General features: G+C 37.4%; 1 protein-coding gene across 1 annotated transcript in view; it reads right to left on the bottom strand.

Moving 5' to 3' along the window:
• The window catches only part of ctnna2 (catenin (cadherin-associated protein), alpha 2), a 332,764-nt gene that overhangs the window by 299,847 nt on the left and 7,028 nt on the right, over positions 1-25,889 (bottom strand). The window contains exon 2 of the mRNA XM_084931407.1: positions 4,186-4,292. Within this exon, the coding sequence (XP_084787533.1) occupies positions 4,186-4,287 (102 nt within the window). The 5' untranslated portion in view covers positions 4,288-4,292. The remainder of the gene's footprint in view (positions 1-4,185; positions 4,293-25,889) is intronic.

Raw genomic sequence — 25,889 nt, 5'->3', positions numbered from 1 at the left:
GATTCTGTATTTTTAGGATTTGTAATTTTAGGATTTCTGTGAATAAGCCTCTTAAAAATTCATTGTTGATTTCTGAAAAAACTCACTGAAACATGTGAAAATGCATTGTATAGTTCTGCCTGCAAAATATAATATCCTTCAGCAAAAAACAAAGAAATCTTACACAACAACCAAATAGAACCGAATTTGAGGAAGAGAAAGTAGTAGTCTTAACAAATGTTGACACGAGACACACACAAAAAAACAACAACATAGTGGTCCGCAGGAGGAGCAAATGAAATACAGCCCCAGCAAACGCTGACGAAAGGAATGAGATTCAAAGAAAAGATCTAAGCTATCGTAACATTGCAGAGACCATTCATTAGAGGAAAGGGGCTTGGTTAAAAGTACAAAGCACAGTGCAGTAGGGCTGCACAATTAATCGTCAGAAAATCGCGATCTCATTTCATACTTATGTGCGATCTCATTTCGAAATGACAACGATTTAAAAAAAACAGAACAAAAACAAAAAACAAAAAAAAAGATGACGATTGTACCGCATTTTGATCCGGGACATAAGCTGCACGAAAACAAGCGCTCACTCTTCCTGCTCAACAAATGACAAGGGCGGAGGCTTATACCACGTGATACAGAAGTCAGCTGGCAAGGAAAAAAGCACGTGAGAGATGACGAAGCTGTAAAGGCCAAGAAAGTGACAGGAGAAAATCCGTCCCGGTCAACCACCCAAACATCAATAACGGGAACCTTATACAGCGCTTCCCCATACCCGTCGAACTCCGGCAGGCACAAAGAAATTACGGAGGCTATCACTTTTCACCTGACCAAAGATATGGCTCCCATCAACACTGTCGTGATTCTCATTTTATGCAAAATCGTGCAGCCCTACAGTGCAGCCAAGCAAAGAAGCTTGGATCTTTGGTCAAGGCTGCTGGTACATTTGATGATAATGAATTTGTAATTATAATATTTATTGTTGGGCAAGACAAATGTGTTTTGGCTATGAGCCATTACCTTCCCTAAATCACAAGTGGGCTGATTGCACTGATAACCACTCAGAGTGGAAATAAATAATACAAATTCTAGAGATGCACTAAATGGCCAGGAACCAAAATCAGATGATTAGGCCTGGACCTGTGACCGGATGGTCAGCCTCCAACATGTCTGATAATGAGCCAGTCTGCTTCATGCATGAGCAAAACAGCAATGCAAATAGATCTGTGCACACTCACAGCCATATGCTAACATGTTGTTAGCATGGAACTTTTCAATGTGTGCAAAGAAACCTAATGAGAAACTTAAATAACCTTCAATGACTTAAACATGGATATTTTAATAAAGCTAACAAAGGCAAAGTGGCTAAAGCTAAAGCTCATCAGAGCCAGTTGCAAGCCAGCAGCCTCGGTATGAGCAAAAGATAAAAGCAGTTGTGAGGAAAATTATGGAGTGAAAAAGTGAAAAGGATTGATGTCATCTTATTTGGTAACTTTATAAACATACTGAATAATGATGTAGGAACCTCACATTTGCATTGTTATATAAATTCGCTTTTGTTTAAAAAGATTTAAATAAGTACAACATTGGTACTCATTTACAGTTAAATATTTGTACCAATAATAATAGACCACTTTATTTTGACTTTAAGCTATAAAGCACTTTACTGCTATAATGACTATAATGAATTACTTTTATTATGAAAATAATAATTTGCCTTCAAGAAAAGTGTTTCTGTTTATATGTCTGTGAAGGTTCTCAGTCATCCAGGTTTCCAGGTTTCTGTTTATACTTCCAGGCAGAGTTCTTAAACAAACTCTTATTAGTCAGTAATCTATTTGAAATGGTCAAGTGATTAAAATTTGGAGTTGAACGTATTACTATTTTGTATTTTACAATTGGTGATCACACAAGTACAATCACCAAGGATGTTCTTGTCTTTGGTATTGATTTTGAAGGAAACAGCAGTTCATGCCATATTCATGTGCTTGAACCAACTCTTTAAAAAGCATTAATCACTATAACACATACACATTTTGTTTTGCTTATTGTTCATCCAAGGTTTGAGCCTTTAAACCATATTTAACACATGCTAGAAGTCAGACAAAACGTCTCTGATAAAACCCTCCGTACTAAGGAGGAGTGAATCCAGCTCAGCATGAAGGATCGTAGTGTTGCATACATTTTCTGGAAAAAAAAGATGATTTCTTCAGCAGCTTGTAGCTGGAGGGGTTATGATGCTCTACCTCTTTAAAACACCCAAAAGTTCTTCTATTCCAGGCAACACACAAAGCGAGGTCGTGGTTTTCACTTGTTTTTTTTCCTCTTCTGTAGCGAGTCTTTTGACAGTGTTTTGGGATTGTTATGCTGAAATTTTCCTGTTCTGTTGAGCTTCTGACATTGTTACCCATATTTTCGGTATAGCCATAGGAATTCAAAGTGCTATCTCCACAAAAGCTTTTGGCATTCACGCAGCCTTGTACTGCTGCATTCGCACCCCAATGCTTCACTGTCAGAACTATGCAACAATGTGGCAGTTCTGGCCAGGTTCACAGCAAGTGTGCTGGATCAAATCTTATACAGAGAGATTTATCTTCATCTCACCTGACCATAGAAAATAATTCCAATATATAACTCATTTTCTTGTTCTTTAGCAGAGGACAATCAAACTAAGGTTTTCTTTTGTTTGTTTGTTTGTTTGTTTGTTTGTTTGTTTGTTTGTTTGTTTGTTTGTTTGTTTGGGTGTGTGTGTGTGTGGGGGGGGTACCAAAGACCATAAAAAGTTTTTCTTTAGTTTGGTTTTTTTTTTGTTTGTTTACTTTGGTTTGTTTTTTCTGGTGCAAAATGTGTTCCCCTTGCATCATTACCTTGTTTATCTTTTCTCACTATTCCACTGTGTTTTCTTTCCTTTTCTTTTGTTACCTGTCTGTGTACATGTTCCTGTTCCACAGTATTGTGTGTGGTATTCATTTTCTGATTTAACTTTGTGATCTATGGTTACAGTCCCTTTTCTTCAGCCAGAACACTAGCCCAACAAGTTATGGCAAATACTTAAATACTATCTTTTTTTTTTCCTTTTCTTTCTTTAAACCAACTTGTCTGCTCTTTGGTTTACATTTGGCTCCTCTTCCTTAAACTGAATGTTAGAATTAGTGGTTCTGTGACTTGTTGTTTACCTGCTAAACATAGCTACAACTATGTTTTGACTAATGTTTCCCTGGTCACTAACCTTTCCAATTTCCTACAGGTAAATATTTTCCATGTGGAGTTTCTCATATTCATTGCTTTCATAATTATTTATTGCTTATGTATCAGTGGTTGCACATGGTTTATATTTTGTTTTTTTTTTATCATTTCAGTTGTGCCATATGCTCTGAAAAATACGGTAATTTCTACCTTCCTTTAGCATGTCTAGAAGTTCAACTTTTTGTGCGATGGTTAGCATATTCCTCTGCATTTGGGTGCTACCGCATTTTGTCGACACAGTTGTGTTTGTTGAGGAGAAAACTTACAAACATACAGTGCAGCACTTCAGAGTCACACTGCTAGCAATCGAAGATTTATGTAAATTTGACAAGCTGAACGCAATTTGTACTGTAAAGGAGACATGGCACGAGATTGATTGACAATGGTCTACAGCCAATCAAGACGCAGAACACAATGCGCTGTTAAAAAAATAAATAAAAAAACATATCAGTGAAACAGCGAGGCCGCGAAAGGTGAACCGCGTTATAGCGAGGGATCTCTGTACTATAATATAATATAATACTATAATAGACAAAACAAGAACCTGAAAGTGAATCTACTAAATAGAAACAATATTCAATTCTAGTCAGAAACTCTGTCACAATAAGCCAACGTGATCAAAGTCTGCTTCAGCCATCTGTTCAGCTTAGAAGGCAAAGTCATTTGCGATGAGCCAAAGCCCCTGGCTGTAAACCAATACAGTTTAACAACCTTGTAACAAGTGATCCAGCCAAGGTGCAACCAGAAAGTAATTGCTGCTCTGATACTGAACTGTAACAATTATAGCTTGTTTACTTGTTCATTAATATTGACACCATTAGACTTCAGAAATTCTCCAAACATTATTTACTGTAAACAAATGAGTGGATTATCAAAAGTATGACTTTGCTCTGGCTATGGCTGGTAAGTAAAAACCGTTTGTTATGTTTATGTCATAGATTTATCTACCTGTGTCACCAGGGGCTCCAGAAGCCGCTCCACAGTCAAGGTGCGAATTTCAAGACTCTTTGGGTCCCATTTCAATAGGATAGGGGAGGTGGCGGTCGTCATGGTCTCTGTTAAAAACAAAATAATTAAAAGTTAGAAACATATTCATCTAAAATGTATTGGACATGAAAAAAAATCTTACAATTTGCACAAAGTAAATTTCCCCATGTGCTATTGAAGGTATTCTGGGGTATTTACATAGATAATGTGTTCAAAAAGCAATGTTTTGCTGATAATGGTACAGGGGGGCAGAATTAAAAACGTGCAGGTATGTATGTAAAGCCAGCCAAATGATAAGTGCACAAACACAACAGGTTTCAGAGTGGGTCAGGCTTTTGATGGGGGGGTAGCCTTTCTACAGCAGCATTGTGTTGTGGATCGTTTCAATGGAAGGCAAAGTTTCAGTGGAGTCTGGAAACGGCAAATGCTGGCTCTGCACATAAAAAAGCTCAGTCAACAATTCCATCAAACCATCAATGAAAGAGTGGTGACTTCTCTAACCTTAAGACACTGTAATTAACTTTATTAATTAACACCACCAGTACAATATATGTCTGCTAATCTGTAATCTACTGAGTATAGCTGTAGTAAGTTCAGAGAGAACTCTATTGTGTATCACTTTAAAGGTATTTGTCATTCTGTAGAGTTCTGGCCTACATTTGTCCACACTCCTTTAGAAGAATCTGAGCAGCATTTTGATTACGTCAAAGTATTCAGGTACAAACACTGCATTATTGTGCAACTGTACAATGAGAGAATGCAAATGAAGAGAAACAGTGAAGAAGGAGTGGGAAATGGGATGAAAGCTTGATAAAACTTGGAAACAAAATAAGCCCCAAGTTCAGCTCCTTCAGTTAATCCGACCACCTTCTCAAGAGCTTCCTCTGCAGAAAAGGGCAAAACCAGAAGTCACATTAAGCTCTGCAATATGAGTCTCAACTGGGCAGTTCTTCAGACAATCTGTACTAAACTAGAACTATTTTTTTGATGGTAGGTTTGTTTTTGTTTTTTGGAGGGTTCTTCTGGGGGGACTCAGTAGGTTACATTAGGTGAATGTGACTACTGAACAGCTGGTATGGGGGGTAGCAGTCTGTTGGTACTGTGGGGATGTTTCTATGGTAAGCAATTTCAGAATGGGCCAACTGGGACTGGCCAAGTCTATTGCCAATGTCAATCAGGCAGAGGGGAATAAATAATGTGAATAGGAATGACAGATCTGGGCCACAGGCTCCCAAAACTACACACAGCAGGTTAAGATAGATGGACAGAAGGAAATGTAGCAACCTGGCACTACTGATAATGGTGGACCTTTATTTTTAAAAAGTTTGCAGGCTTGTACTTGTGCTCATGTCATTACATTTTTGTCGCCTGCAAGGAAATGTGAGGGACAATGAATCAGACCTTGTGCGTCAGCTCATCAATCTATCATGCACAGCACTTTGACAAAACCTAAGGGAATGATGAATGTACTTTCTCTGCTCTGACATTTTCAAAATGTAACAAACTTGTATTAGCAGGTAAGAGTGAGTAGGGGGCTGGCTGTAATGGCAGAATTCTCACTTACTTCCTTGAAAGACAGACATTTGTGCAACTACTGCTGCAGTGAACATGAGGCAGATATTTTTAAGATCCATAATTCAGTATTTAAATGAGTGCAAGCTTGCTTTCATTGTAATAGCTGATTTTACTAGATGACATAACATGTGTTACTAGTAGGTTTAATCCGCTGTACTTAGTTGAAATATGAGTAAAGGTTTTTTGCCATTTTCTGGTAAATTCACTCTTAACATCATTATGTTGACTTTGTAAAGGAAGAAACTATACGGTCTGCTATTTAGAACAACATCGTCATTTCTACAGTACTTTAAAACACTTAATAATAGTAATAGATTGCTACTTAGAGTCAAGATAATGCAAATGAGAGCTTCTCTTGTCAAAACTAGTTAGACAGTTTTTATGATATTAAAATGTTCCTGGCAGAGCTTTGTATGTACAATAAGAATAAGCAGAAGTGATGTGAATGCTTGCGGCAGAAGAACACGCCACTGACGGGAAAACAGCAGCACTGTGAAAAATACCAGTGTCCTATTGTAATGTAATAAACAGTTCACTGGTGTATGTCAGTGTAACTTCTCAAACACCAAGATTCAAATTATTTGTGATACCTTATCTAACCAAGTCATAAAAGAAGGGGACTGTGTCTATTGAGCTATTGGTTTTAAGTCACAGATGGTAGTTACAACTGAAGGGAAAATGTCAAAACCAGTGGTGACTGCATTAAAGTAAAAGTGCTGAAAATAAATAGCCTTTATAAAGTTTATAATAACTATTTTGACTGAATCAGCCGAGTAGTCGATCTGCCAGCTACTTTGATATTCAACATATTGTCTAGGTTATTTGTATTTATAGAAATACTACCATGCCTTGTAATCATAAACTAAACATCTTTGGGTTGTGGAATGCTCTTCATACCAAACATGACATTTCATATGTCGCCTAGGATTCGTTTAATGTTGGTTATGAACATTTTTCATCTTCCTCTGACATTTGAATGACATTTTAAACACCAAACATTTGGTTACTAGGGTAACCCCATGAAAACAGAGTCTGAACAGCAAGCAGCATTTGAAAGAAAATTAATTGGTTAGTCAGAACCATAATAAATTGCAGTGCAATAATAAAGTCATGCCGATAATGATAGCCCTTCCTGTCTTTACACTGAATTAGTATAAGCTATGGAGAAAAGTAAAGAAAGCATGCTTTCCACAGTAATGACTACACAAATGCTTTCATAACTGCAACACCACAAATGAACAATAAATCACAATCAACGTGTGCAAGTGAATAACATTACTATAATATAGCCGGTGAAGGTGAATGTTCAGATGGTTTATGGGTTGTTTTTTATTAATATTAAGTTCACTGTCATCTACCACGTATCTGTAATGCACCTATGTTAATAATAAATCAAAATGTTTCAAAAATAGTCCAAAGCGGGGTTTCCGATGATGCAAAGCAGAAGCAGGAAAGAAAGTAGAAATTCAGTCAGGATGTTTCGACAAGATTACATCTTTCACAGAGCCAGAATATAAACAGCTGAGCGACTGCCATCTGTCAAAGAGATGTCATCTATAACATCATTATTCACCACATTCAGCTGCACAGTGTAACAACAAATATGATGAAACAGAATGATATGTGGGGACGCATTTCTGAAAAAAAAAATCAGACTCTCATGTTTATCAGTAATACAGTACTGCCATCTGACTGAATGGAGTCACATATTCATAGTTTTCATTGAGGTGGCTGGTATTGAGAGCCACACGACGGAACGAACTGGTCAACATTGGAAACTTCATAGTACTGCAGCACCAGCTCATTAATTTTCTACCATTTAAACCACAAATGAAGAAAACAAATTACCCACTCCATTATTTCAATCACTGAAAACAGTGAAGTCCCTGCCAGAGCTTGACTTTGTCTGTGTTTACATATATCTTACGGAGGATCCTTCCACAGTGAAAACATACAAAGGTACAGGCAGTTGTAAGGATTTTCAATCTGGATAGATCAATAACGCTCCCTTTAAGCAGGTGAAGGGCACAAAATTCGTCACTGTCACAGCAAGGGTGAGTGCTAATTAGCAAACAGAGGTAGCTAATGTTAATCAATTGGTCATTAGTTTCAGGGTCAATGTGGTCAGAGTTCTGGAGGAGTAGTGACACAGTAATGTATTTTAAAGGTTCTATGACATTAATCCAAAAGAACCTTAATTGACAACCTGGGTTACAGATAAGATTTGGTCATTTAACCACTATGCATGTACAGCAGGTGTTAGGAGAAGTGTGCAATTTGCATGCAATGCTATAACACACACGTCACCAGCATGAGTTAACAAACTGAATAGCCGGCAATTGGTGCATCTCATTAGGGCCATTTCAAATACAATTTTGGGCGGGTTTAAAGCATCGGTAGTAATCAACAGCAAATAATATAAGTTTCACCAGGCAAGTGAGATGAGGTTAGCTGTAATTTGCTGTGATTTCAGATATATTTATACATAAAATGGTCAATTAGGGATAAAGTTAGAAAGAACCCTGGAGCTCTTAGTTTTCCTTAATTTTTCCTCTCACCATGCATGTCTGCTGTCACTCTGAAGCCTAGCTGCTTCCTTTCACAATGTATACAGCAGAGAGAACGAGAGAGTAGTATTTCTAGGCTTGAGAGTGCAACACTATTGGACAGCACCATGATAATGTCCCCACAAACTTTTGAAATGTGTTTAGTTAGCCCACTAAAATTGTATGAAAAGGTGTTATTTAAAAAAACAATGAGATCAACTCTTTTGGGACTGGTGATCCCAGTCCCAAAAAAGAATACCTGCTTAACTAACAAATAGCTGAACAGAGGAATATTTGGATATAGCCTTATTTATAACTACCCACCGCTTTGGCAAACCAAACAGGCAAAAACAATACGTAATGGACAATGGAATAAATTGTCATGCCCCAGACTGGGGCCTATAATGTGAGGTCATTGAAAAATATTGATAAAAATGAACCACAAGTGCATATTATGCAGTCACTCTAATTTCACTGCACATTTTTATCTCAACAGTGCTGTCCCGAGATTAAAGAAACAAGTATAAAGTGTTAGTTTGTTAAGTGACTTGCATTCTGTTTCACAGCTTTCATGATTTGGCATCATGTTCTCAACTAACAACACTGTGAAATGGTGCACACATTCAAAATAGAAGAGATAACATGACACAAAAAGAGTATCATCACAAACAGCTTCTAGATTTACCAGAGATAGCTACAGAAGTGGGACAATAGTTTATCTACTTGTCATTGTGGCACTACATTTGCTACAATTATAGCTTTGTACTTTAAATAAACTCCAGGGTACCACAACACCCCAGGGAGAGTGTCCTCTGTGAAGGCACAGAGTCTCTTTCTTATCGATCTATTTTGTCTAATTAGTATGTTTTATTCAAAAGCATCTCAAGTTTCTTAGACTGACTGGAAAAACCACATTAAAAGCAAGAAATTACCTGCCTATAAACATGATGAAGGGTTTTGATCCAAAGCTACAATGATGAATTGGTTGCTGAATCAATCACCAGCTACTGTGATAATCTCTTAACTCCAATTTCTTGAATTTGAATATTTTCTGGTACTAGTCAGTTTTTTTTAACCATATTCTGATAGTTTATAGACCAAACAGCAAACATTCCAATCATGAAAATAATCTGCACGTTAATCTGCAATAAAAAATTAATTCAGTCCACACTGATTGTCCTGTGAGTTAGCCATCTAACATTTTTTTGTCTGTGGAGTTAATCATTTAATTAATGTTCTTTGATAAATGGAAATAGAAAGTCCACAGTGACCTTTAAAAAGTGTGTAACATGTAGAAGATTTGTGTTATCTTTAACTGTTTGGACACTGAGCATCACTAAGATACATAATGGTATGCAAAACATACAGCAACATCTATTCAAAAAAATAAAAAAAAGAAAAGAAAAAGAAAAAGAAAAAGAAAAAGAAAAGCACAGGGCGTAACCCAGAATGGGTCATTTGTTGCACTGAGATGAGCGGGATACATTCAGAACGGAGGATGTCACAAAAGTTTCTAGAGCTCTGGGGACTGCCTTTAACACATGAGTAAGAAAAAAAAGCAAATACAGAAAAAGCACATTCAGGTTTTTTAAAGCGCACAAGAAATCTACAGTTTTGTCACACACTGTTTTCAGCATGCTATAAATTTGTGTGTTTTTGTTTCTTCACAGACACATGTGCAGACACAATCTAGTGATGTACCAGTTTTTGCAGAATTGTTTACCATCTCGTTCCCATTACACAACGGTTTTCTCCTGCCTCAGGACAGGCTTTTGGGGAAGAGTGATTAGGTTTCAGAAGGTTTAGAGTAGCACAATTCAAAGAAGGAAAATGGGCCATGTGCTAGAATTTTTAGATTTATTCAAAAAAAACCTGTGATGCACCAACACTTGCATAAATAATCTACCCTCTAGGCTGAACAGTAAGTTATCAACGGAAATTTAAAAAGTTTTGAAATCAGGGACAGAAAAGTTTTATGAGCAGCACTATGGCTTGTTATAAACTTGTTTTTATGGTCTTAATTAGCCACGTTATTAAAATTACAAAACAAAAATTATTACAATCAACAAAGCACATGCTTGATCAATTCCAGTTTTGAAATGCTCTCTCCCAAATGATAAAATAATGCCATGTTATGTTTATGTGTTAGTTTTATGGTGAAGGCCTCCCTGCTTAAATTGTGAGTTGACACGTTACACACGTTCACAGAGTAATTCAGTACATAATACCTTATGTATGTAAAAAGAAGCCCCTCTGAATTAAATTTAGAAAAAGCCACCCAGAGGTTAAGCAGCCAATATAATATACTGCAAACTCCAACTTAACTCAGTACTTCACAAGTGAAGTTCCTGCTAGTTTTATCAAGTGCTGCTGTTCAGCAATTCATTTCAGTGCCAGAAAGCAGCACCCTCACTGCTCAATTAATCACAAGCTTGCAGATACTGTGCCTTTCGAGTTTGGCAAAGAGTGCTCACCAAATTGCAGCTTTGTTGTTAATTAGGTTTCTTGTTTTGTGTGTTGGTGTTTATAATACTTCAGTTGTCTTAGTACGTTAATTATGTCTGCCCACTCAATGCCCGATCGTTAATATAGGTTTCTGTTTACCGGTTGAAGAAACTACTGTGGAACCACAGTTTTTTCAGCATTATGGATTCGTCCTGAAAAGATACTTATTTTCTAGAGGTGTGAAACACCATACATCCCACGATACGATATTATCACAATACTTAACGCACGATACGATATTATTGCAATTTTTTAAAATATTTTGCAATATTCAGATTCTGTACATAAAGGTAAACTTTATCAATATTCATTTTATCTAATATCAAAGTCTCGCACTCAGTCTTTCTCTCATTTCAGTTTTATTGTTGACAAACTGAACGGTTTGTATTACAGTCTAGTCCAACCTAACTGAATGCAACCATCTGGTACAATTATAGCTATTCTGAACTGTGCAATTTATGAAAACTATGCAGCCCTTTCAGCGACTGAAGAATTTGAAAGTAAATTAAAACAAAATATAATTTTACATTAAATAAAAAAGTTTTAAATTTAATTAAAATAAAACATGTTTATTGCTGCCAAAAAAAAAGTTAAACACATTTGGACAGTGAAGGAATGTCAGGATTCTTGCTCAGAAAAAGGATCAACATGCTCTGAAGTCAGAGCACTAAAACCTTTTTTGTAACAAAATATCGATTTCTGCTGTCCCTGTATCGATACATTATTAGCAAACAAAATATCACGATACTACACAGAATCGATTTTTTCCCCCACCCCTATTATTTTCGTAGTGTTAAGTACTATGCTTTGTAAAGCTCATACAATAATTGCACTCATTAGAAAACCTTCAGTTGGCCGGAGCAACTAAAATATAAACATAACTTTAATCAAGATGTTTATTAGGTTAAGTGTTGCTCATCTGTGATGTTGCTTAGAAACACCTTCTGATTAAAACACACACACACACACACAGATGGGCAGCACAGATGCTTAGCGGTGACAGCAGGCTCACATGGAATTTCCATACTCTTCCTTATTAGAGCGTATTTCCTTCAGGTACTGTGGTTTCCGCTTAAGTCTAAAGGCATATATGGTGGGGCTATTTCAACTAAAGGATTCTTAATGTTGGTCTGGTCGAATCCAGACTACTTAAAAATAATATCTGGAAACGGATGGATTAAAATACAAGCATGAACTGCAGACTGACAGTATTTCAGATGCACTTTGAAAGCCATATGCAGGAACTCATAAATTGTCTAAAACACTGAATTAACCATAGAATTTTTTATGTAGCAGTGGCAAAGCACACATGATTTCCAGTGTATTATCTTGGGGCTTCACACTGCTCTTTTTGATTTTCCAACTTCCATGCCTCTTCTGTCTATCTAACCTAGGAATGATAATGAATTTAGCACAAATAAATCACAGAAGCAAGAACTAAGATGACCAAGACATTAACAAAGTCAACCACAAATTGTAAAACCTCCTACAACTTCGAATGTGTTATTAAAAAGCATTCAGAACAACACCAACAATTTTTTGTGACTTTGACTTCTGCTTCCTCAAAACTCCCCTTTTAACTAATTTTAGCCAGAATGAAAATTGTGAAAGTGAGCAACAACTGTGAAGCTGAGGGTCATGTACACAGAGGGAGAGAGCACCAGGACAGATATTTAGTGCTCTCTCTCAGCTTGAATGACATGTTTTATTATTAGTGTGCAGAGATGGCAGCAATGTGGGAGTGGCAACAATGGCATCCGTAGCAAGTTCGCCACATGCTGCCATTCTCTGCAAGTCAGCTCATTTGTCACCTAATGTAGGGTGTTCTTGATACTGTCTGTTTTTATTGCCCATTAAACAATATTATTACCTCTGGTTGTGCTTGTGTCAGCTATTCTTTGAAATAACGCTGATGACATGGCAGAGAGACAACTGAAAACGGATGTAAAGTAATTACCTCAGTCAGCCAGATGTGAACTGGGTATTGTCTGGGTTTAAAAGGTGGGTTTCTGTGCACTCAGTTGTGCAAATCACCTCATAAGTTGGTGTGATCAGAATACCTAACCTTAATATATATTAAGTGGATAAATGATACCAGAAGATAGAGAGGTGTTGTAGGCCTAAAGACTGATCGATGACCCCCTAGCAACCACTGGCTGCTGGTAAAAATGTGTTTTACTCAACAAGCTAATGAGTAGTGGCTGGATGTCTGTAAAAACTATTGCTAAAGCCAGAACCACTCACATCTAAAACCATTAATTGACCTTCTGGAAACCACTAGGGAAAAATATAGATATTCTCCAACTGGTGGCAAGTAGTTGCTGAAAATTGCAGGCTATCACTAAGTGTAACGCGTCAAAAAAAGTATTTGGTGCTTTAAGAAAAATAACCACACCATTGGCTGGTCACTAGCCTGTTGCTGTAGTTGTCTGTAGTGCGCATGGAATATGACGACTTCACTGGAAACACTGGCCAAGTGCTCACTGAGTGCTAGTGAAATAGTGAAAAATGAAACTGGAAAAAGAGATCATTAACTTTCAAAGTAAAAGTTGTACCTCTTGAAACATGTTGATTTCAGCATTAAGACCCATTTTTTATTTTGAAAGAGAACATTCTGTGTTTCCAGTTTGCATTGCATTTTTTCACTAGTTTCACTATTTGGTCAATACTTGGCGAGTTTTTACAGACATGTCGCCATTGCGGTGCTCTACTGCCAAGCAAAGAGATGACAACAAGGGTTTTGGTCTAGCACCCTTAATACTGGTCAAGGAATTCCCTGCCGATTCCCTGAGATTCCGACCAGTATCTCACAAAGACCTAAGCTATACAATCACTAACCAGCAAAATAACAACCCAAAAGCAATTAGCTAGCCTATTGAAAAATAATGCAATTGTTGAGTTAAATGTTAATCCAGCAACAGGAATCCTATTTTATATTTTACCAAAAAAAAGCACCCCGTAAAACTGAGAGATGTGCAAAAGCCAATTAAATTTTGTTTGAGCAAAACTAAAATGAAGAAAACCCAGTAATAACAATGTTCAACAATGCATGCTAAAACATCCAGGTAAAGAAATCCCAAAAAGCTGATAATAACAAAGTTAATAGTAATAACAGTAATAAGAAAGCTACTATAACAGACAATTCATCAAATCCTTTGTTGACGAACTCTATGTAACAAAGTAACCAATAAATAATTGCTGAAGATGAACAAAATTGCTAAAGTTGTTAGGCTGTAATTGTGTTGTTCTTGTGGTAAAAGTTGACAAAAATTAATCAGGTATGACCTTTTAGCTCATTTTCATGCTCGTATCTAGTTTTGTCTGGTTCATTTCATTTTCAATGTCACAGAAATATTTAAAATGTGAGACAAACAAATTTAAAAAATAAAACCTTTATTAATAAAGTGTGTTCAAAATAATTTGCTCCATGTCTTTATTCAGTGAGCACAGGCTTGAGTTCTGCTGCACATAACTGGGCTAGTGTACCTATCAAAACAGATATGTGTAGTACTGTAGTAAAGCAGACATTTCTGTATTTATTCATGCCAGGTCACACTGTCAGCGCAAAATTGAATAAGGTTATCACACTTCACAGATCTTTCTTGCATTGTGAATGCCTAGTTGTGACAGACTATGCACATCTCTAGACCTGAGGATCTTGTTTAGAAGTAGACCAATATAAATTTAACTGCACTAACAATAAGTAGCAGCGAGAGATGCAGACAAGGGCTGTGACAGTTCATTAAGATGTCCTTTCAGACTCAGTGAACACCAGTAGCCCTTGCAACGACTCTTGAATTAAATCTTGTCAGAGAAAGATTCATTTACATATTAGTGACATTTTGATTAATGTCAAATCAAATGATACACCTCTCACACCTGAAGAACATATTGCCGAAAAGATCAAGCAGGAAGGTCCTATCATTAACCTAAAATGAGCACTCTGTCAAAGGAGGAAATCAAGCACTGGTTACTAAATGAAAAATGGTGCTTTTAGACTGCAGCAAGACAAAGTTGAGGTTTCTCTTGCTATCGCTGAGTGATAGCAAGGCTTTTTTTTCCCCCCTTGGTATGAGCTGCACCCTTGTGTGAACTTACCACTGAGTAGAAATCCAAAATCTCCAGGGGGAAGATGGTGAAGAGATTTTTAAGGCCACGAGAAGCATTTCAGAGCTAGTAATCAAGGTGCTAGGTTTAAGTCTGCCTGCCTTAAAAACTATGGCATCCAAGAAGTCTAAATCTCATGAACATTTATTTTCCCTAATAAGGAATGAGATAATTAATTGTTAATTGTGTTAATTTCCCACTTGATGACAGAAGTTGTCTTAGTTCAACTGAAGATTATACAACCATCGAATGTATTGCTGACATGCAAACCCCAGGATCTGTCAGATATACTGTTTGTGGTTACTTCCTGTATTAAGGTCAGAATTTCAAATATTATACAAATATATAGAGAAAGATTCATGTATCTATTATATAAAAAAATATAAAAATAGACACCAAGGTTGCATGAAGTATTCTTTTCTCAAGCATTGTGAACTTGCATAGGTATTTGGGTTTTTTTTTAGTTGTCTTTTTTTTTTTTTTTTAATCTTGTGTTCTCGCCTAAATGGGTTTTGTCTTGGTGCTGCTGTTTACTTTTCACAGTCCAAATACATGATTGTTTAGGTTAATTAGTGAGTCTGAATTGCCCATATGGATGTAACTCTGAATGATTGTCACTCTTGCTATGTTAGCACTGTGATAATAGCTCACATGATGGAGGAGTGATTCACACCTTGGCCTCTGTGATGGTAATGGCCATGTGTTTTTTTTCTGGCTCATGTGATGACTCACAGGATTAATAGTGGACTACCTCCAAGGGGACAACCCCCACTAGGGGTTTAATACCTTGGACTCATCATCAGTTGTTTTAGGACTGAAGAGGGTTTTTGGATGAGAGGCAAGACATCTTCAGAAAAACGTGCCCCTACATTTTTGTCATCTACCACAACACAAATGCTGAATAGAGTATCTTTATCTAAATGCATATAAAGCTAGAATTTTTATTTTTGTCTAAAAACAATATCTCTATCCCCCATGGTTCATGAATGTTACAATCCACATACTCAAAACACACTCAAGTGCACTCTAACAAATGATTCAACTGTAAAAAAAAAATAAAATAAAACAATTAAAAAAAACAAAAACAGCAAATCACACCGTCAAAGGTCATCAAAGTTTCCATTTTTAATTTTTATCCAGTTGTATTTCTTGACAAAGACAAAAGACACATGATTTAACCCTGACAGACTGATGACCTGTCTGGACTATACACTGCCTCTCCCCCTCTGGTTAATAGTTTAGGAGGTCCCACAGGTCCATCATTATTGCTATGAATTTAGATGCCACTGAACAATCCTCTTCATTTGTTGTTAGACACTTGCCTGCTACTCATCCATCCATTTTTCTTTTGACTATGCAATGCAGTGTCATGGTGGCTTGAGCAATATCCCAGCTGTCACGGGGTGATCACATTCACACTTACAACCAATTTAGAATTTCCAATTAACCTAACATGCACGTCTCTGCACTGTGGGAGGAAGCTGAAATACCCAGAGACAACCCACACAGGCACAAGGAGAACATAAAGCTGGAGGATTTGAACCTAGGACCTTCTTGTGGTTAGGTGACAGTGCTAAACGCCACTGCTAGTTATATGATATATATTTCTATGCCAGTGCTAGTGTTTTACATATTTTATGGTTTTTGTGGTGACAGTACCAATATCACAGGCCACCATATAGAGTTTTTTGTTTGTTTTGAAGACTTTTTAATCCCAGTGAAGAGCTCTACACTGGGCATTGATTTTGGTCAGCAGTTGCTCCCTCTTTCTTTCTCTCCCACCCTCTGTTTTTGTATGTTTGTGTGAACAGTCTCTATGCAGACTGAATCAAAACAAGATCATTTATGGGAGAAAGGATTATTGTTTACTTTACCCCTGTAAGAAAACAGGAGGCTGAATCCCTGAATAAAATCAATCCCAAATGGTCATGAACCTGCATATAAATGTATCCAAAATGAGTGGATTCAAGCTGATGCTGGCAGGGTAGCCTATGTTCATATCATGCTACTGTGGCCTCAGTCAGGCCTAGAGACTGGTGGGCCATGGCCTGATAACCTGTAAGGGAAAAATGTGTATTCTCCAACTGGTTAGGGAGTGGTTTCTGGAAGTTGTGTGAAATTGGTCACAAAGAGGGTGTACAACCAAAAATATCCATGTGGTTCCTTTGGTTGCTAGCAGAATTAGGCTTTCACCAATAGTTTGATATAAAAACAACCTGAATAAAATGCCAACTTATCTGGAAACATTTGCTAACTAACAATAGAGCAGTCGTGACTAGTGCAGTGCTGTACACAAAGCTGCTTAAATTGACTGAGAAAAGAGTGGACTGGGTAAGAGTTATGAGAGTTTATCCTTTCTCTCACAGAATGTTTTGATAACTATTTTGACAGACTCATAAAAAAAACTCACCCCAAGGAGAGACAGACACAGTATGGACCAGAGTTATTAGCTAAACAGAGTGCCAAGCATATGAAAAGTCTAAGCAATGCAATTATCTATCCAATTCATTTGTTTTGAATATTTCCAGCCTCCAACCAGCAGCAGCTGAAGCAGCGGGAGAGGTTCAGGAAGAGAAAGCTGTAGCTAATGAAGAGAGTGATGTAGGAGAGGAATACAGCAGCCAACATGCTGCTGTGGGAGAGCAAGCAAGGGCAGAAGCAACAGTTCCACACGCACCCGTCAGCTATAGCCACAAATAGAATCCAATTCTGTCATGGTCCCAGCTGTGCATCTCCCTGATTCGTAGTGTTTCTGCTGCATTTTTCTTCTTCTTTGTGTTCTTTGGTTTCCGTGTTTGTCCTTTCTGGGTTTGTTTATGTTTACAACTGTGGCATTTTATTTCTGCACTGCTGCCAGTTCACCTGTACACAGGTCTCAACTGCCCAAAAATCACATTTTTTTGTCTTTATAACAAAAAAGGGGGGGAAAGAAACACATAATTGAGCACCTAGACAACAGACAGCCATCGGCAGTGCTATATATGTTTTCTTTTGCAATTAATGATCAACTCAAACATTATAAACTTAGCACAAAAAAATGAAGGAAGTTAGGAAGTTTAGTTGATCATTTCTTTGTTACAATTCTCCTTGGCAGTAAATCTTATACCTTTGGAAAGTCTGTTTATTTCCCCTTAAACAGTGCCAGATTTTTATGGAAAATGCACTTTATGGGTTGAGCAGCAGAGTTCAGTATGTGGGTTGTCCCCATAAAGAACTCTGTCAATGCTAAACAGCTTGTACTGCTTTGACTCTTGCTTTGAGTTTCATCAGGTGTCTAACTGGTGCTTAATTAGCAGCACCTGTGAGCAAGAACCCTGCTACAGTTCGAGTCTGCTCCAAGCATCCCAGATTTCACTGATATGGGTAGGACCCGTGCCAAAGGGCAACTTCAAGCTGTTCTTTTTGCAAAATCAAGTTGCAGCAATATTTGGAATGAGCCTTGAAATCATCTCCAAAATGAAGGCCATATGAGAGGCAACATCAAAGACAGGCCAATAAGTGGGTGCCCACAGGGAGAAACACCACAAAAAGACCATTTCGTCAGTCTGTCAGCACACAGTCTTCTACAGATTTGTAATCATGTTTGCTGGACAATACAGCAGATGGCTCTCTACCCAGACAATCTTCAGAGCTGCCAGTAGGCCTATCATGACTGCTCTTCATCATTAGGCCGGTTTGGGCCGCTGTCACCAACATGTGCACTGGAACTTGAAGGTGTTAAGGAATGTTATGTTCCTCTATGCTGATGACTCTAGATTCTGCCTGCAGGTTATTACGTTTATTATTTAATATTGGATAATATGTTTGAATTTAGAATCCAGCTGTACACCAAAGATTCACCCACAAATCAAGCTCTTGCAGTGTAGGCCTATATCTGCTCCAACTATTTACTCCACTCTCCCTGAGATGATTAAGTTCACCAGTATGGTGGTTCAGCAACATTTTTCCAATACTGTTTGACCTTCTAGAAACTTTTGTTTGTTCCTGTGCTTTAGGTAGTGTAGTTGCTTCTTGCCAACACCAGCCAAGCTTCACTCCACCAGCTACCAAGCCTGCCTCTCCCATCTGTATTCCAGCAGACACCCTCCTCAACTCACTCTGTTAACAGTCCAAACCTATATTTCCCAGCCTCACTGCCAGCTACAACTAACTTTGAGCCACTTCCCCACTTACCACAACTGCAACATTTAAACTGCTAAATTGAATAGATCCTTTTCCAATTTGTTCTTTTTTCAGTTGTTCTTTTGGATTGCCTCTTCAGCTTTTAACATATTCTGTAAATCTGGCAAAGTGCAGTGCATAAAAAGAAACAATTAAAAAAAACATTTATGTTAAAGTCTCATGAGTTACACATATTGCATCTCAAACTGATGAAAAAGAATATTCTAGCTCACTACAGTCCTTATGTGTGATTTGACTATTTTCTCCTGTGATGGTCTTAAAGGCAGAATCACAATCAAGATGTCACCCTGCCTCATGTGCGTGTAAACATGGATTAACGTCACTACACTGAATGTATTAACAAATGAGGTTAATACATGATAAGCATTTAAGGAGCAGAGAAATTAGGACAAATCCAAGTGCTAAAACAAGTGGGGATTACTCATAATATTTACATTTACAACACTATATTCAAACAAAAATGCAAAACAATAAAAATATATAAATGCATAAACGGTAAATGCTGAAGCATATTTATTTCCCAGGCCCTTGTTCAGTATGTTTACAGTAGTTTTAATATCAGTAATATATAATATTATCAGTACTGACTAATTTCTACTTTAAGCATGGGCGAGAAGCCGGGTAAAAATAATGCTACAAGAGGAAGGTCCTCGAAATTGAGCTTGCAATACTTTTAACACTCAAAAGGAAAATTATAGACTTATTTACTGCTAGACCATCTGCTAAACTCTCCAACAAAGAAAGTTAGTGGCGAGTCAAAAAACGTATTAGCGCTTACAAGGCTGAGGCATTTAAAATGCATTTGAAATGAAATATCTGAATGGTTATAAAGGACCATATATTGCACATTTTTCTCCCTAAGAACATGCATATTTTTCAAAGATAGAAAACAACATTTAAACACTGCTTGCAATGCAGAAAATGGGCATCAGCTCTTTTTTTACCCTCTGACACCAACTTTGTGACTACAATCCCAGTCATTTGCCATTATGTAAAGTTAATATGCCAACACTGCACTGACCCAGATTCAAAGCAGAGTTAAATACATGCACACAGATGCGTGGAGCAGCAGGGAATCTGTAAATGCAGAAGTCAAGGCTCAAACTGTCATATCACTGTTCTCCAGAGCCGTGTTTTTAGAGTGTCCAAAAAAGACTGATCAAAGTAGAGCACAACCTGTGAAATTCTCAAAGCAGTCATGTTCTCTTAGGAACTCAAAACCCTTTTTTAAATACATAATGTCTGCAACGAAAAGCTGAGTTACAACATCTTCTGATAACCTACCCCCAACTGACTGGAAGTGATCCCTCAATCAAATGAAACACTTTTCCAAAAAGTCACATTTTGTCCTTTGGATATAGTCGGTGTTAGTAGAAAGGGAAATTGTAATCTTGAGTATATCGCATTTTACTCCACTCATCAGGATCTGTTTGAGTGGCAACCCTAGAAATATAGTAAAAGAAAACAACAGAATAACTATTGTTCTTAAGCTTTAGTATAAGGTGCAGGACAGCTGGTGAATTTAAAAGTTTTGTTTTTTTTATCATGAAAACACAAAAGAAGATGAGTATCATAGAAAAACACCAATGAGTGTATACCTTGTAGAATGCATTATGTACTTCGTAGTGCTGAATACTTCAGTAGCTTTCAACTAATACCTAATTCTTAAAAGGATGACTAGGCACTGGTTGTGCAATTATCATTCAAATGTCCCTTTAAAGGGTTACCGGCATTTCTCCCTTCTACTGCAACTAAAACAATACATCACACAAGGTGAAGTCCATCAATACTTAAAAGAAACACAAAAAACAAAACCCTAGACTAATTGGCTTTTACTCATTAATCAATTTGTTATTCTCTTCCCAAACAAACAGGAATTTGTTTTTCTCATTATTCAGTGCACCCAAATTATCTTGAACGTTGGAAAACTCAACTAAAACAATTTATGTTTTATATCCAAAGTGGGTTGCCATTTACCTTTGCCATTCCCCAAATGGGCTTTTTTTTTAATCTGTTTTTATTTAATCCAAATTATGTCAAAAAAAAATTTTTTTTTATTAGAACAAATGTCTAAAATCTGTCAGACCTTCATCACACCATATCTAAACATTCAGTCAGCTGAAGTCACGTCATTTAAAACTGTCGTGACTATCATTATTAACACTCCTCTCATTGTCACTTTTCTATGGTGAGTCTGCTGCACAAACAGGCTCAGATCCACAGTCCTAGAATGAAGCTGGCAACAGTAATATTTGTTTCCAGCAATTTGCTGCAATCTATAGGCTATGCCAACCAGATCTTCCAAGTATGAAGAGAACTGGATATGCTGCACTCAAGTACAGAACACAAGAAAGATTACAGATTCACTGGATAGACAGCTGAATGAAATCAATGACCACCACAGCAGCAACCAGACCAGCCTGTAGGTAATGAAACATATGACAAGGCAGGCAAAGGCTAGCTTGTTTCCAGCGATTGAGCTTTCAGTTAAGTTAAGTTAAATATGTACATAAACACATACACTAAAATACAGAGCTATATACTTAAAATCATAGATATTATTACTAGATGTATGGCAGCCCATGACAGTTTAGTTATGTTTACTGTCTGGGATTAAGTAATGACAGCAGTTTAGAATAAATAGGTCACATGTAAATAAAGATTTATAATCCCACATCAGACATGAGGTTTGCCTGTGGAAGTGGGATACAGTTAAAAAGAATGAAGACGCATGCAATCTGCAACTTCTAAAAAAAAAATAAAAATCAAACCATCTAGTGGATAACTAAAACCACTTCACTGTTTGTTTGTTTGTTTGTTTTTTATGACTGTTTTTATTATTATTATTATTTGAAATGTTATTTGGGGAATGCTCCCTGATTTGTGTTTAATTTCAAATACTGTAGAACTTGAGCACAGCAAAACTCATTGGCCAGATGAGAAAGTGATGGGAGGAAAGAGCAAACAGGACACTGAATGCCATAAATGTTCTTCATGGATGCTGAACATGTATGTGTGTAGGTCATGGGTCAGGTTTTCCATGGCCATCTAATATTTAATATTATTAGCATAGCCCTGTACGTTGTAGCAAAACAACATAATGGTCATTATCAGGTCAGCTTGAAAGACACATAAGTGGGCTTCTCATGCCATGATGCACATAATGTACATGTCCCCTGCTACATAACCAACTGCTTAATAAAGTCCTGTCTTAAAGCCTCAAGCTCCCATCTTGCTGAACAGTAATACGTTGAAATCTTTCATGGTTGAGTACTCTTCTTTGAATTTTTATTTTTTTTAAATGCTTTTAAAACATTTTGTGAGGTGTGAATGCGGGTATGAATGTGAGTGTCTATGTGTTAGCCCTGCAACAGACTGGGTGTACACTACCTCTCACCCTAAAACAGCTGGGATTGGCTCCAGTAAAAATTGGTAACTGAAACTGTAAGGTAACTGAAATCAGAATCAGAATACTTTATTAATCCCGAAGGAAATTAGGGTTACAGCAGGCAGCACGCTAATGGCGCATGCGCACTTACAAAGGAACCTTCTGACCAACTTTACACAAACATCACATTGGGGAGACATGTCAGAAAGGTAGGCTGATAGGAAAAAAACAACGAAAATACATAACATGAGGTAAGAGGAGGAGAAAAAAAACTCCACTCAGACTGAGCTCCTAGTGGGAGAACAGTTTGATAACAGAAACTTTTGTCTACAAAAGATTTTTTTTAAAGAATCCTTAGTCCAAAGAACCGGTTGGAGGTCAATCCAGACCACCAGTCTTGCAATACATTGATGGAAATTCTGGAACATGACATATGGCTGTGACTGGGCTCCTTAGGCCAGGGACCATACTATAGCTTACAAAATGAATCATGTTGTGTTCAATTAGACAAGCAATTAGGAGGATCAACTAACTAAAAAAGTGCCTACTTAGTTCATTACAGCATGTGAAGAGGGTAAATGTTTTCTTACAGACCTCAACAGAAACTGGCTTCATTTTTGTTTTATTGTAAACCAGAGAAAAATGGCGAACGTGATCAATGTCCAGAAACAAGTTGTTTAGCCAAGGTTACTAAAGTTGACCAAAGCAAAGAATGTACATGTTCTTAATCTTATAAAAACATTTTTTTTAGTGTTTCAAAGCACCTGACTGACTGGACCAAAGATGTATCTTTTAACAGGACAACCACCCTAAACCCATACCCAAGACAGCACTAAATCAACAGGAATAGAAACTAAGTCAACTGAAACTGTCCACCGAAGTTACTGTAAAAGAAAGCTAGCCTCTCGTTTAAAAACTCACACACAGGATCACTAGCTCTTGTAAAGTTTTAAAGCAGTGAGTTAATACTGGGTAACTATGAACGACTGTAGGCAAGAGAGAAAGGAACAGCAGGAAGCACAGTACACTGAAGTATGGGAATAATTTCTGAGAAATTGGGAAAGACGCTGAAAGCTGCATTCAGCCACTGCACTGTAGGGCATTTCTGTGAAAATCGGTAAGCAGCTGCAGATTCTAAGCCTTTAACACCCCAGTTTTTGGTTTATTTATAGAAAAGATCCATCTTATCTTGACTGAGGTTGAGGTTCATTTGAAATCAACTTTTGAGGGGCGGGGGAAGAATTATTTCCCCAGCCACTCATTCCAAGCTTCTAGGCTAAGCTATGAATGTATTGCTCCTGGTCAGCATATAGATTTTCTGTAAGAAAAGAGAAGAAAAGCAGTCACCTAACAATAGAGAAGTTAATTCACCAAGACAGAGCGCACACACACACTGTGGGGGAGGAGCTAGCAAATACTTGGGGCCCATGCTGGTCCCAGATGTAGCCTGAGGTGGGGGTGTAAAAAGAATCAGAGAGAGAGAGAGAAGAGAGGCCCCAGAAGCACAGAACAACTGAGAAGATGAGGGACTTGAAAGCCCTCTAGCAAGACTTTCCACACAGCGTCATTATTGATGATCAAAACAATAAGGATAGGGACAAAGCAGAAGGCGAGAAAGAACCTTCTAGCAACCTGAGTGTGCTGACATGGCACTGCATGGCTAGAGAAATGACAAATGTGCAAGTAAGGATGACCCTGAATTTCTGAAATTACATACAGTTGACCAAACAACATTGTTAGTGCTCATTCATTGATGCACATGCTACATCTGCAAAACACAGTGGATTCCTACAGAGATACCTCCCTGCTGTTGAGGCCTACTGAAACTAACGTGCTTGTTCTCCTCAGAACTTCGTTAATCTCTGAACAGATGAAAAAGTTAACACAATTTTGGGCAATTTCCACATGTCACTATCAAATATCTTTTCAAAAAACAGACATAAAATTTTCTGTTTTTTGAAATACAACATTATGCCAAAACAATATCATAACAGATGCAATTGATAAAAAAAAAAAAAACTATCAGCTATCTCATATGAATTATCTGCATGAATGCATTTCATTTTTACTCTTTCAAGTACTCCTCTGAAGGTGATAGAGAGATCCAAATCACCTGGACAAATTCTGGAAAATAACTTAGGCTTTGTTGTTATTTTATACGCTCAAACTGATAGGGCCACCAGCAGACAAAAAGAAAAATGCTATTAACAATTCAATTTTGTCAGAATCAATAACTGCTTCCAAGAGACTGTGACATCTGCGGGAGGCTGGGGGAGACTCATTACAACAGTAGTGTGACTCTTGGCAGCAGCGTGGCATAACGCTCTAGTTCAGAACCTCTATGAGAAAAGGTGCTGTCTGTGCTGTGAAAAAATATACAGCTCTCGGGAGAACTGAACTCTGTCCACTGTCCACTCTGTTTTCCACTGATACGACTAAAATTTCATTAGAGGTTGTTTCCACTTCTTAATTAAAGTTGTTATCAAAGAACAGCTTTAATTTTGTAAAAGGAGCTCCATGGTCTTTATGTTTTGCTGATTCAAAAGATTTCCATTATCTAACTAGCAGCTCACTGTGAAATAAGCAGACTGCATTTTCCCCAGATGCAAGTGTTCCCTTGACAAAACGCGCGATTACAAAATTTTGGGTTTATCAGTGAATTGTATAAAAACAAAACTTGCATTTGACATAACTTATATTTGGTGTTAGACCCAGCTGCTGCCACACTATCCACTATTTATTTTTATTTTGTTTTGACTTTTTGCTTTTTCAAGGTGAGTTTGCTCATTTCAGTTGAGTTTTTATTAGTTTAAGTGTTAGTTTAAGTCTTTATTAAATTTTATTATATGGAGAACATATGTCTGAGACAAGATTTATGGAAATTAGTGCAAGTATTACAATAAAAACACAGAACCTTTGAAAGCAGTTGATCACAGTGTTGTAGATATCCAAAGTCACACACACACACACACACCCAGCTCTCTCTATCTCGACATATTAGCAGACGAAGACAACCGTAGTGATAGATATAGCTATACCCAATGACAGCAACATTGGGAAAAAGGAACACGATAAGTACCAAAGACTGAGAGAAAAGCTCAAGAAGATGTGTAGGGTGAAGGCAACTGTGGTCCCAGTGGTAATCTAAGCACTCGGTGCATTGACCCCCAAACTGGGCGAGTGGCTCCAGCAGATCCTAGATAACTGTTTTGGGTTTTTTCCAGATGTAATTTTAGTTTATTTTTAGTCAACTACAATGACCTTGTGTGGCAGAGCTGCTGGCACGAGTGTGGGCGTGACTACCTAAATGAAGGAATATAAATGTCTCAGATATCAGTTAAACAACAAGGTATAGAATGAAA

This window comes from Perissodus microlepis, chromosome 6 (assembly GCF_051167445.1).
Source record: "Perissodus microlepis isolate ML-2025 ecotype Zambia chromosome 6, ASM5116744v1, whole genome shotgun sequence".
Classification (NCBI taxonomy): Eukaryota; Metazoa; Chordata; class Actinopteri; order Cichliformes; family Cichlidae; genus Perissodus; species Perissodus microlepis.
The sequence above is the reverse complement of the archived record's forward strand: the minus strand, read 5'-3'. Positions and strand labels throughout refer to the sequence as shown.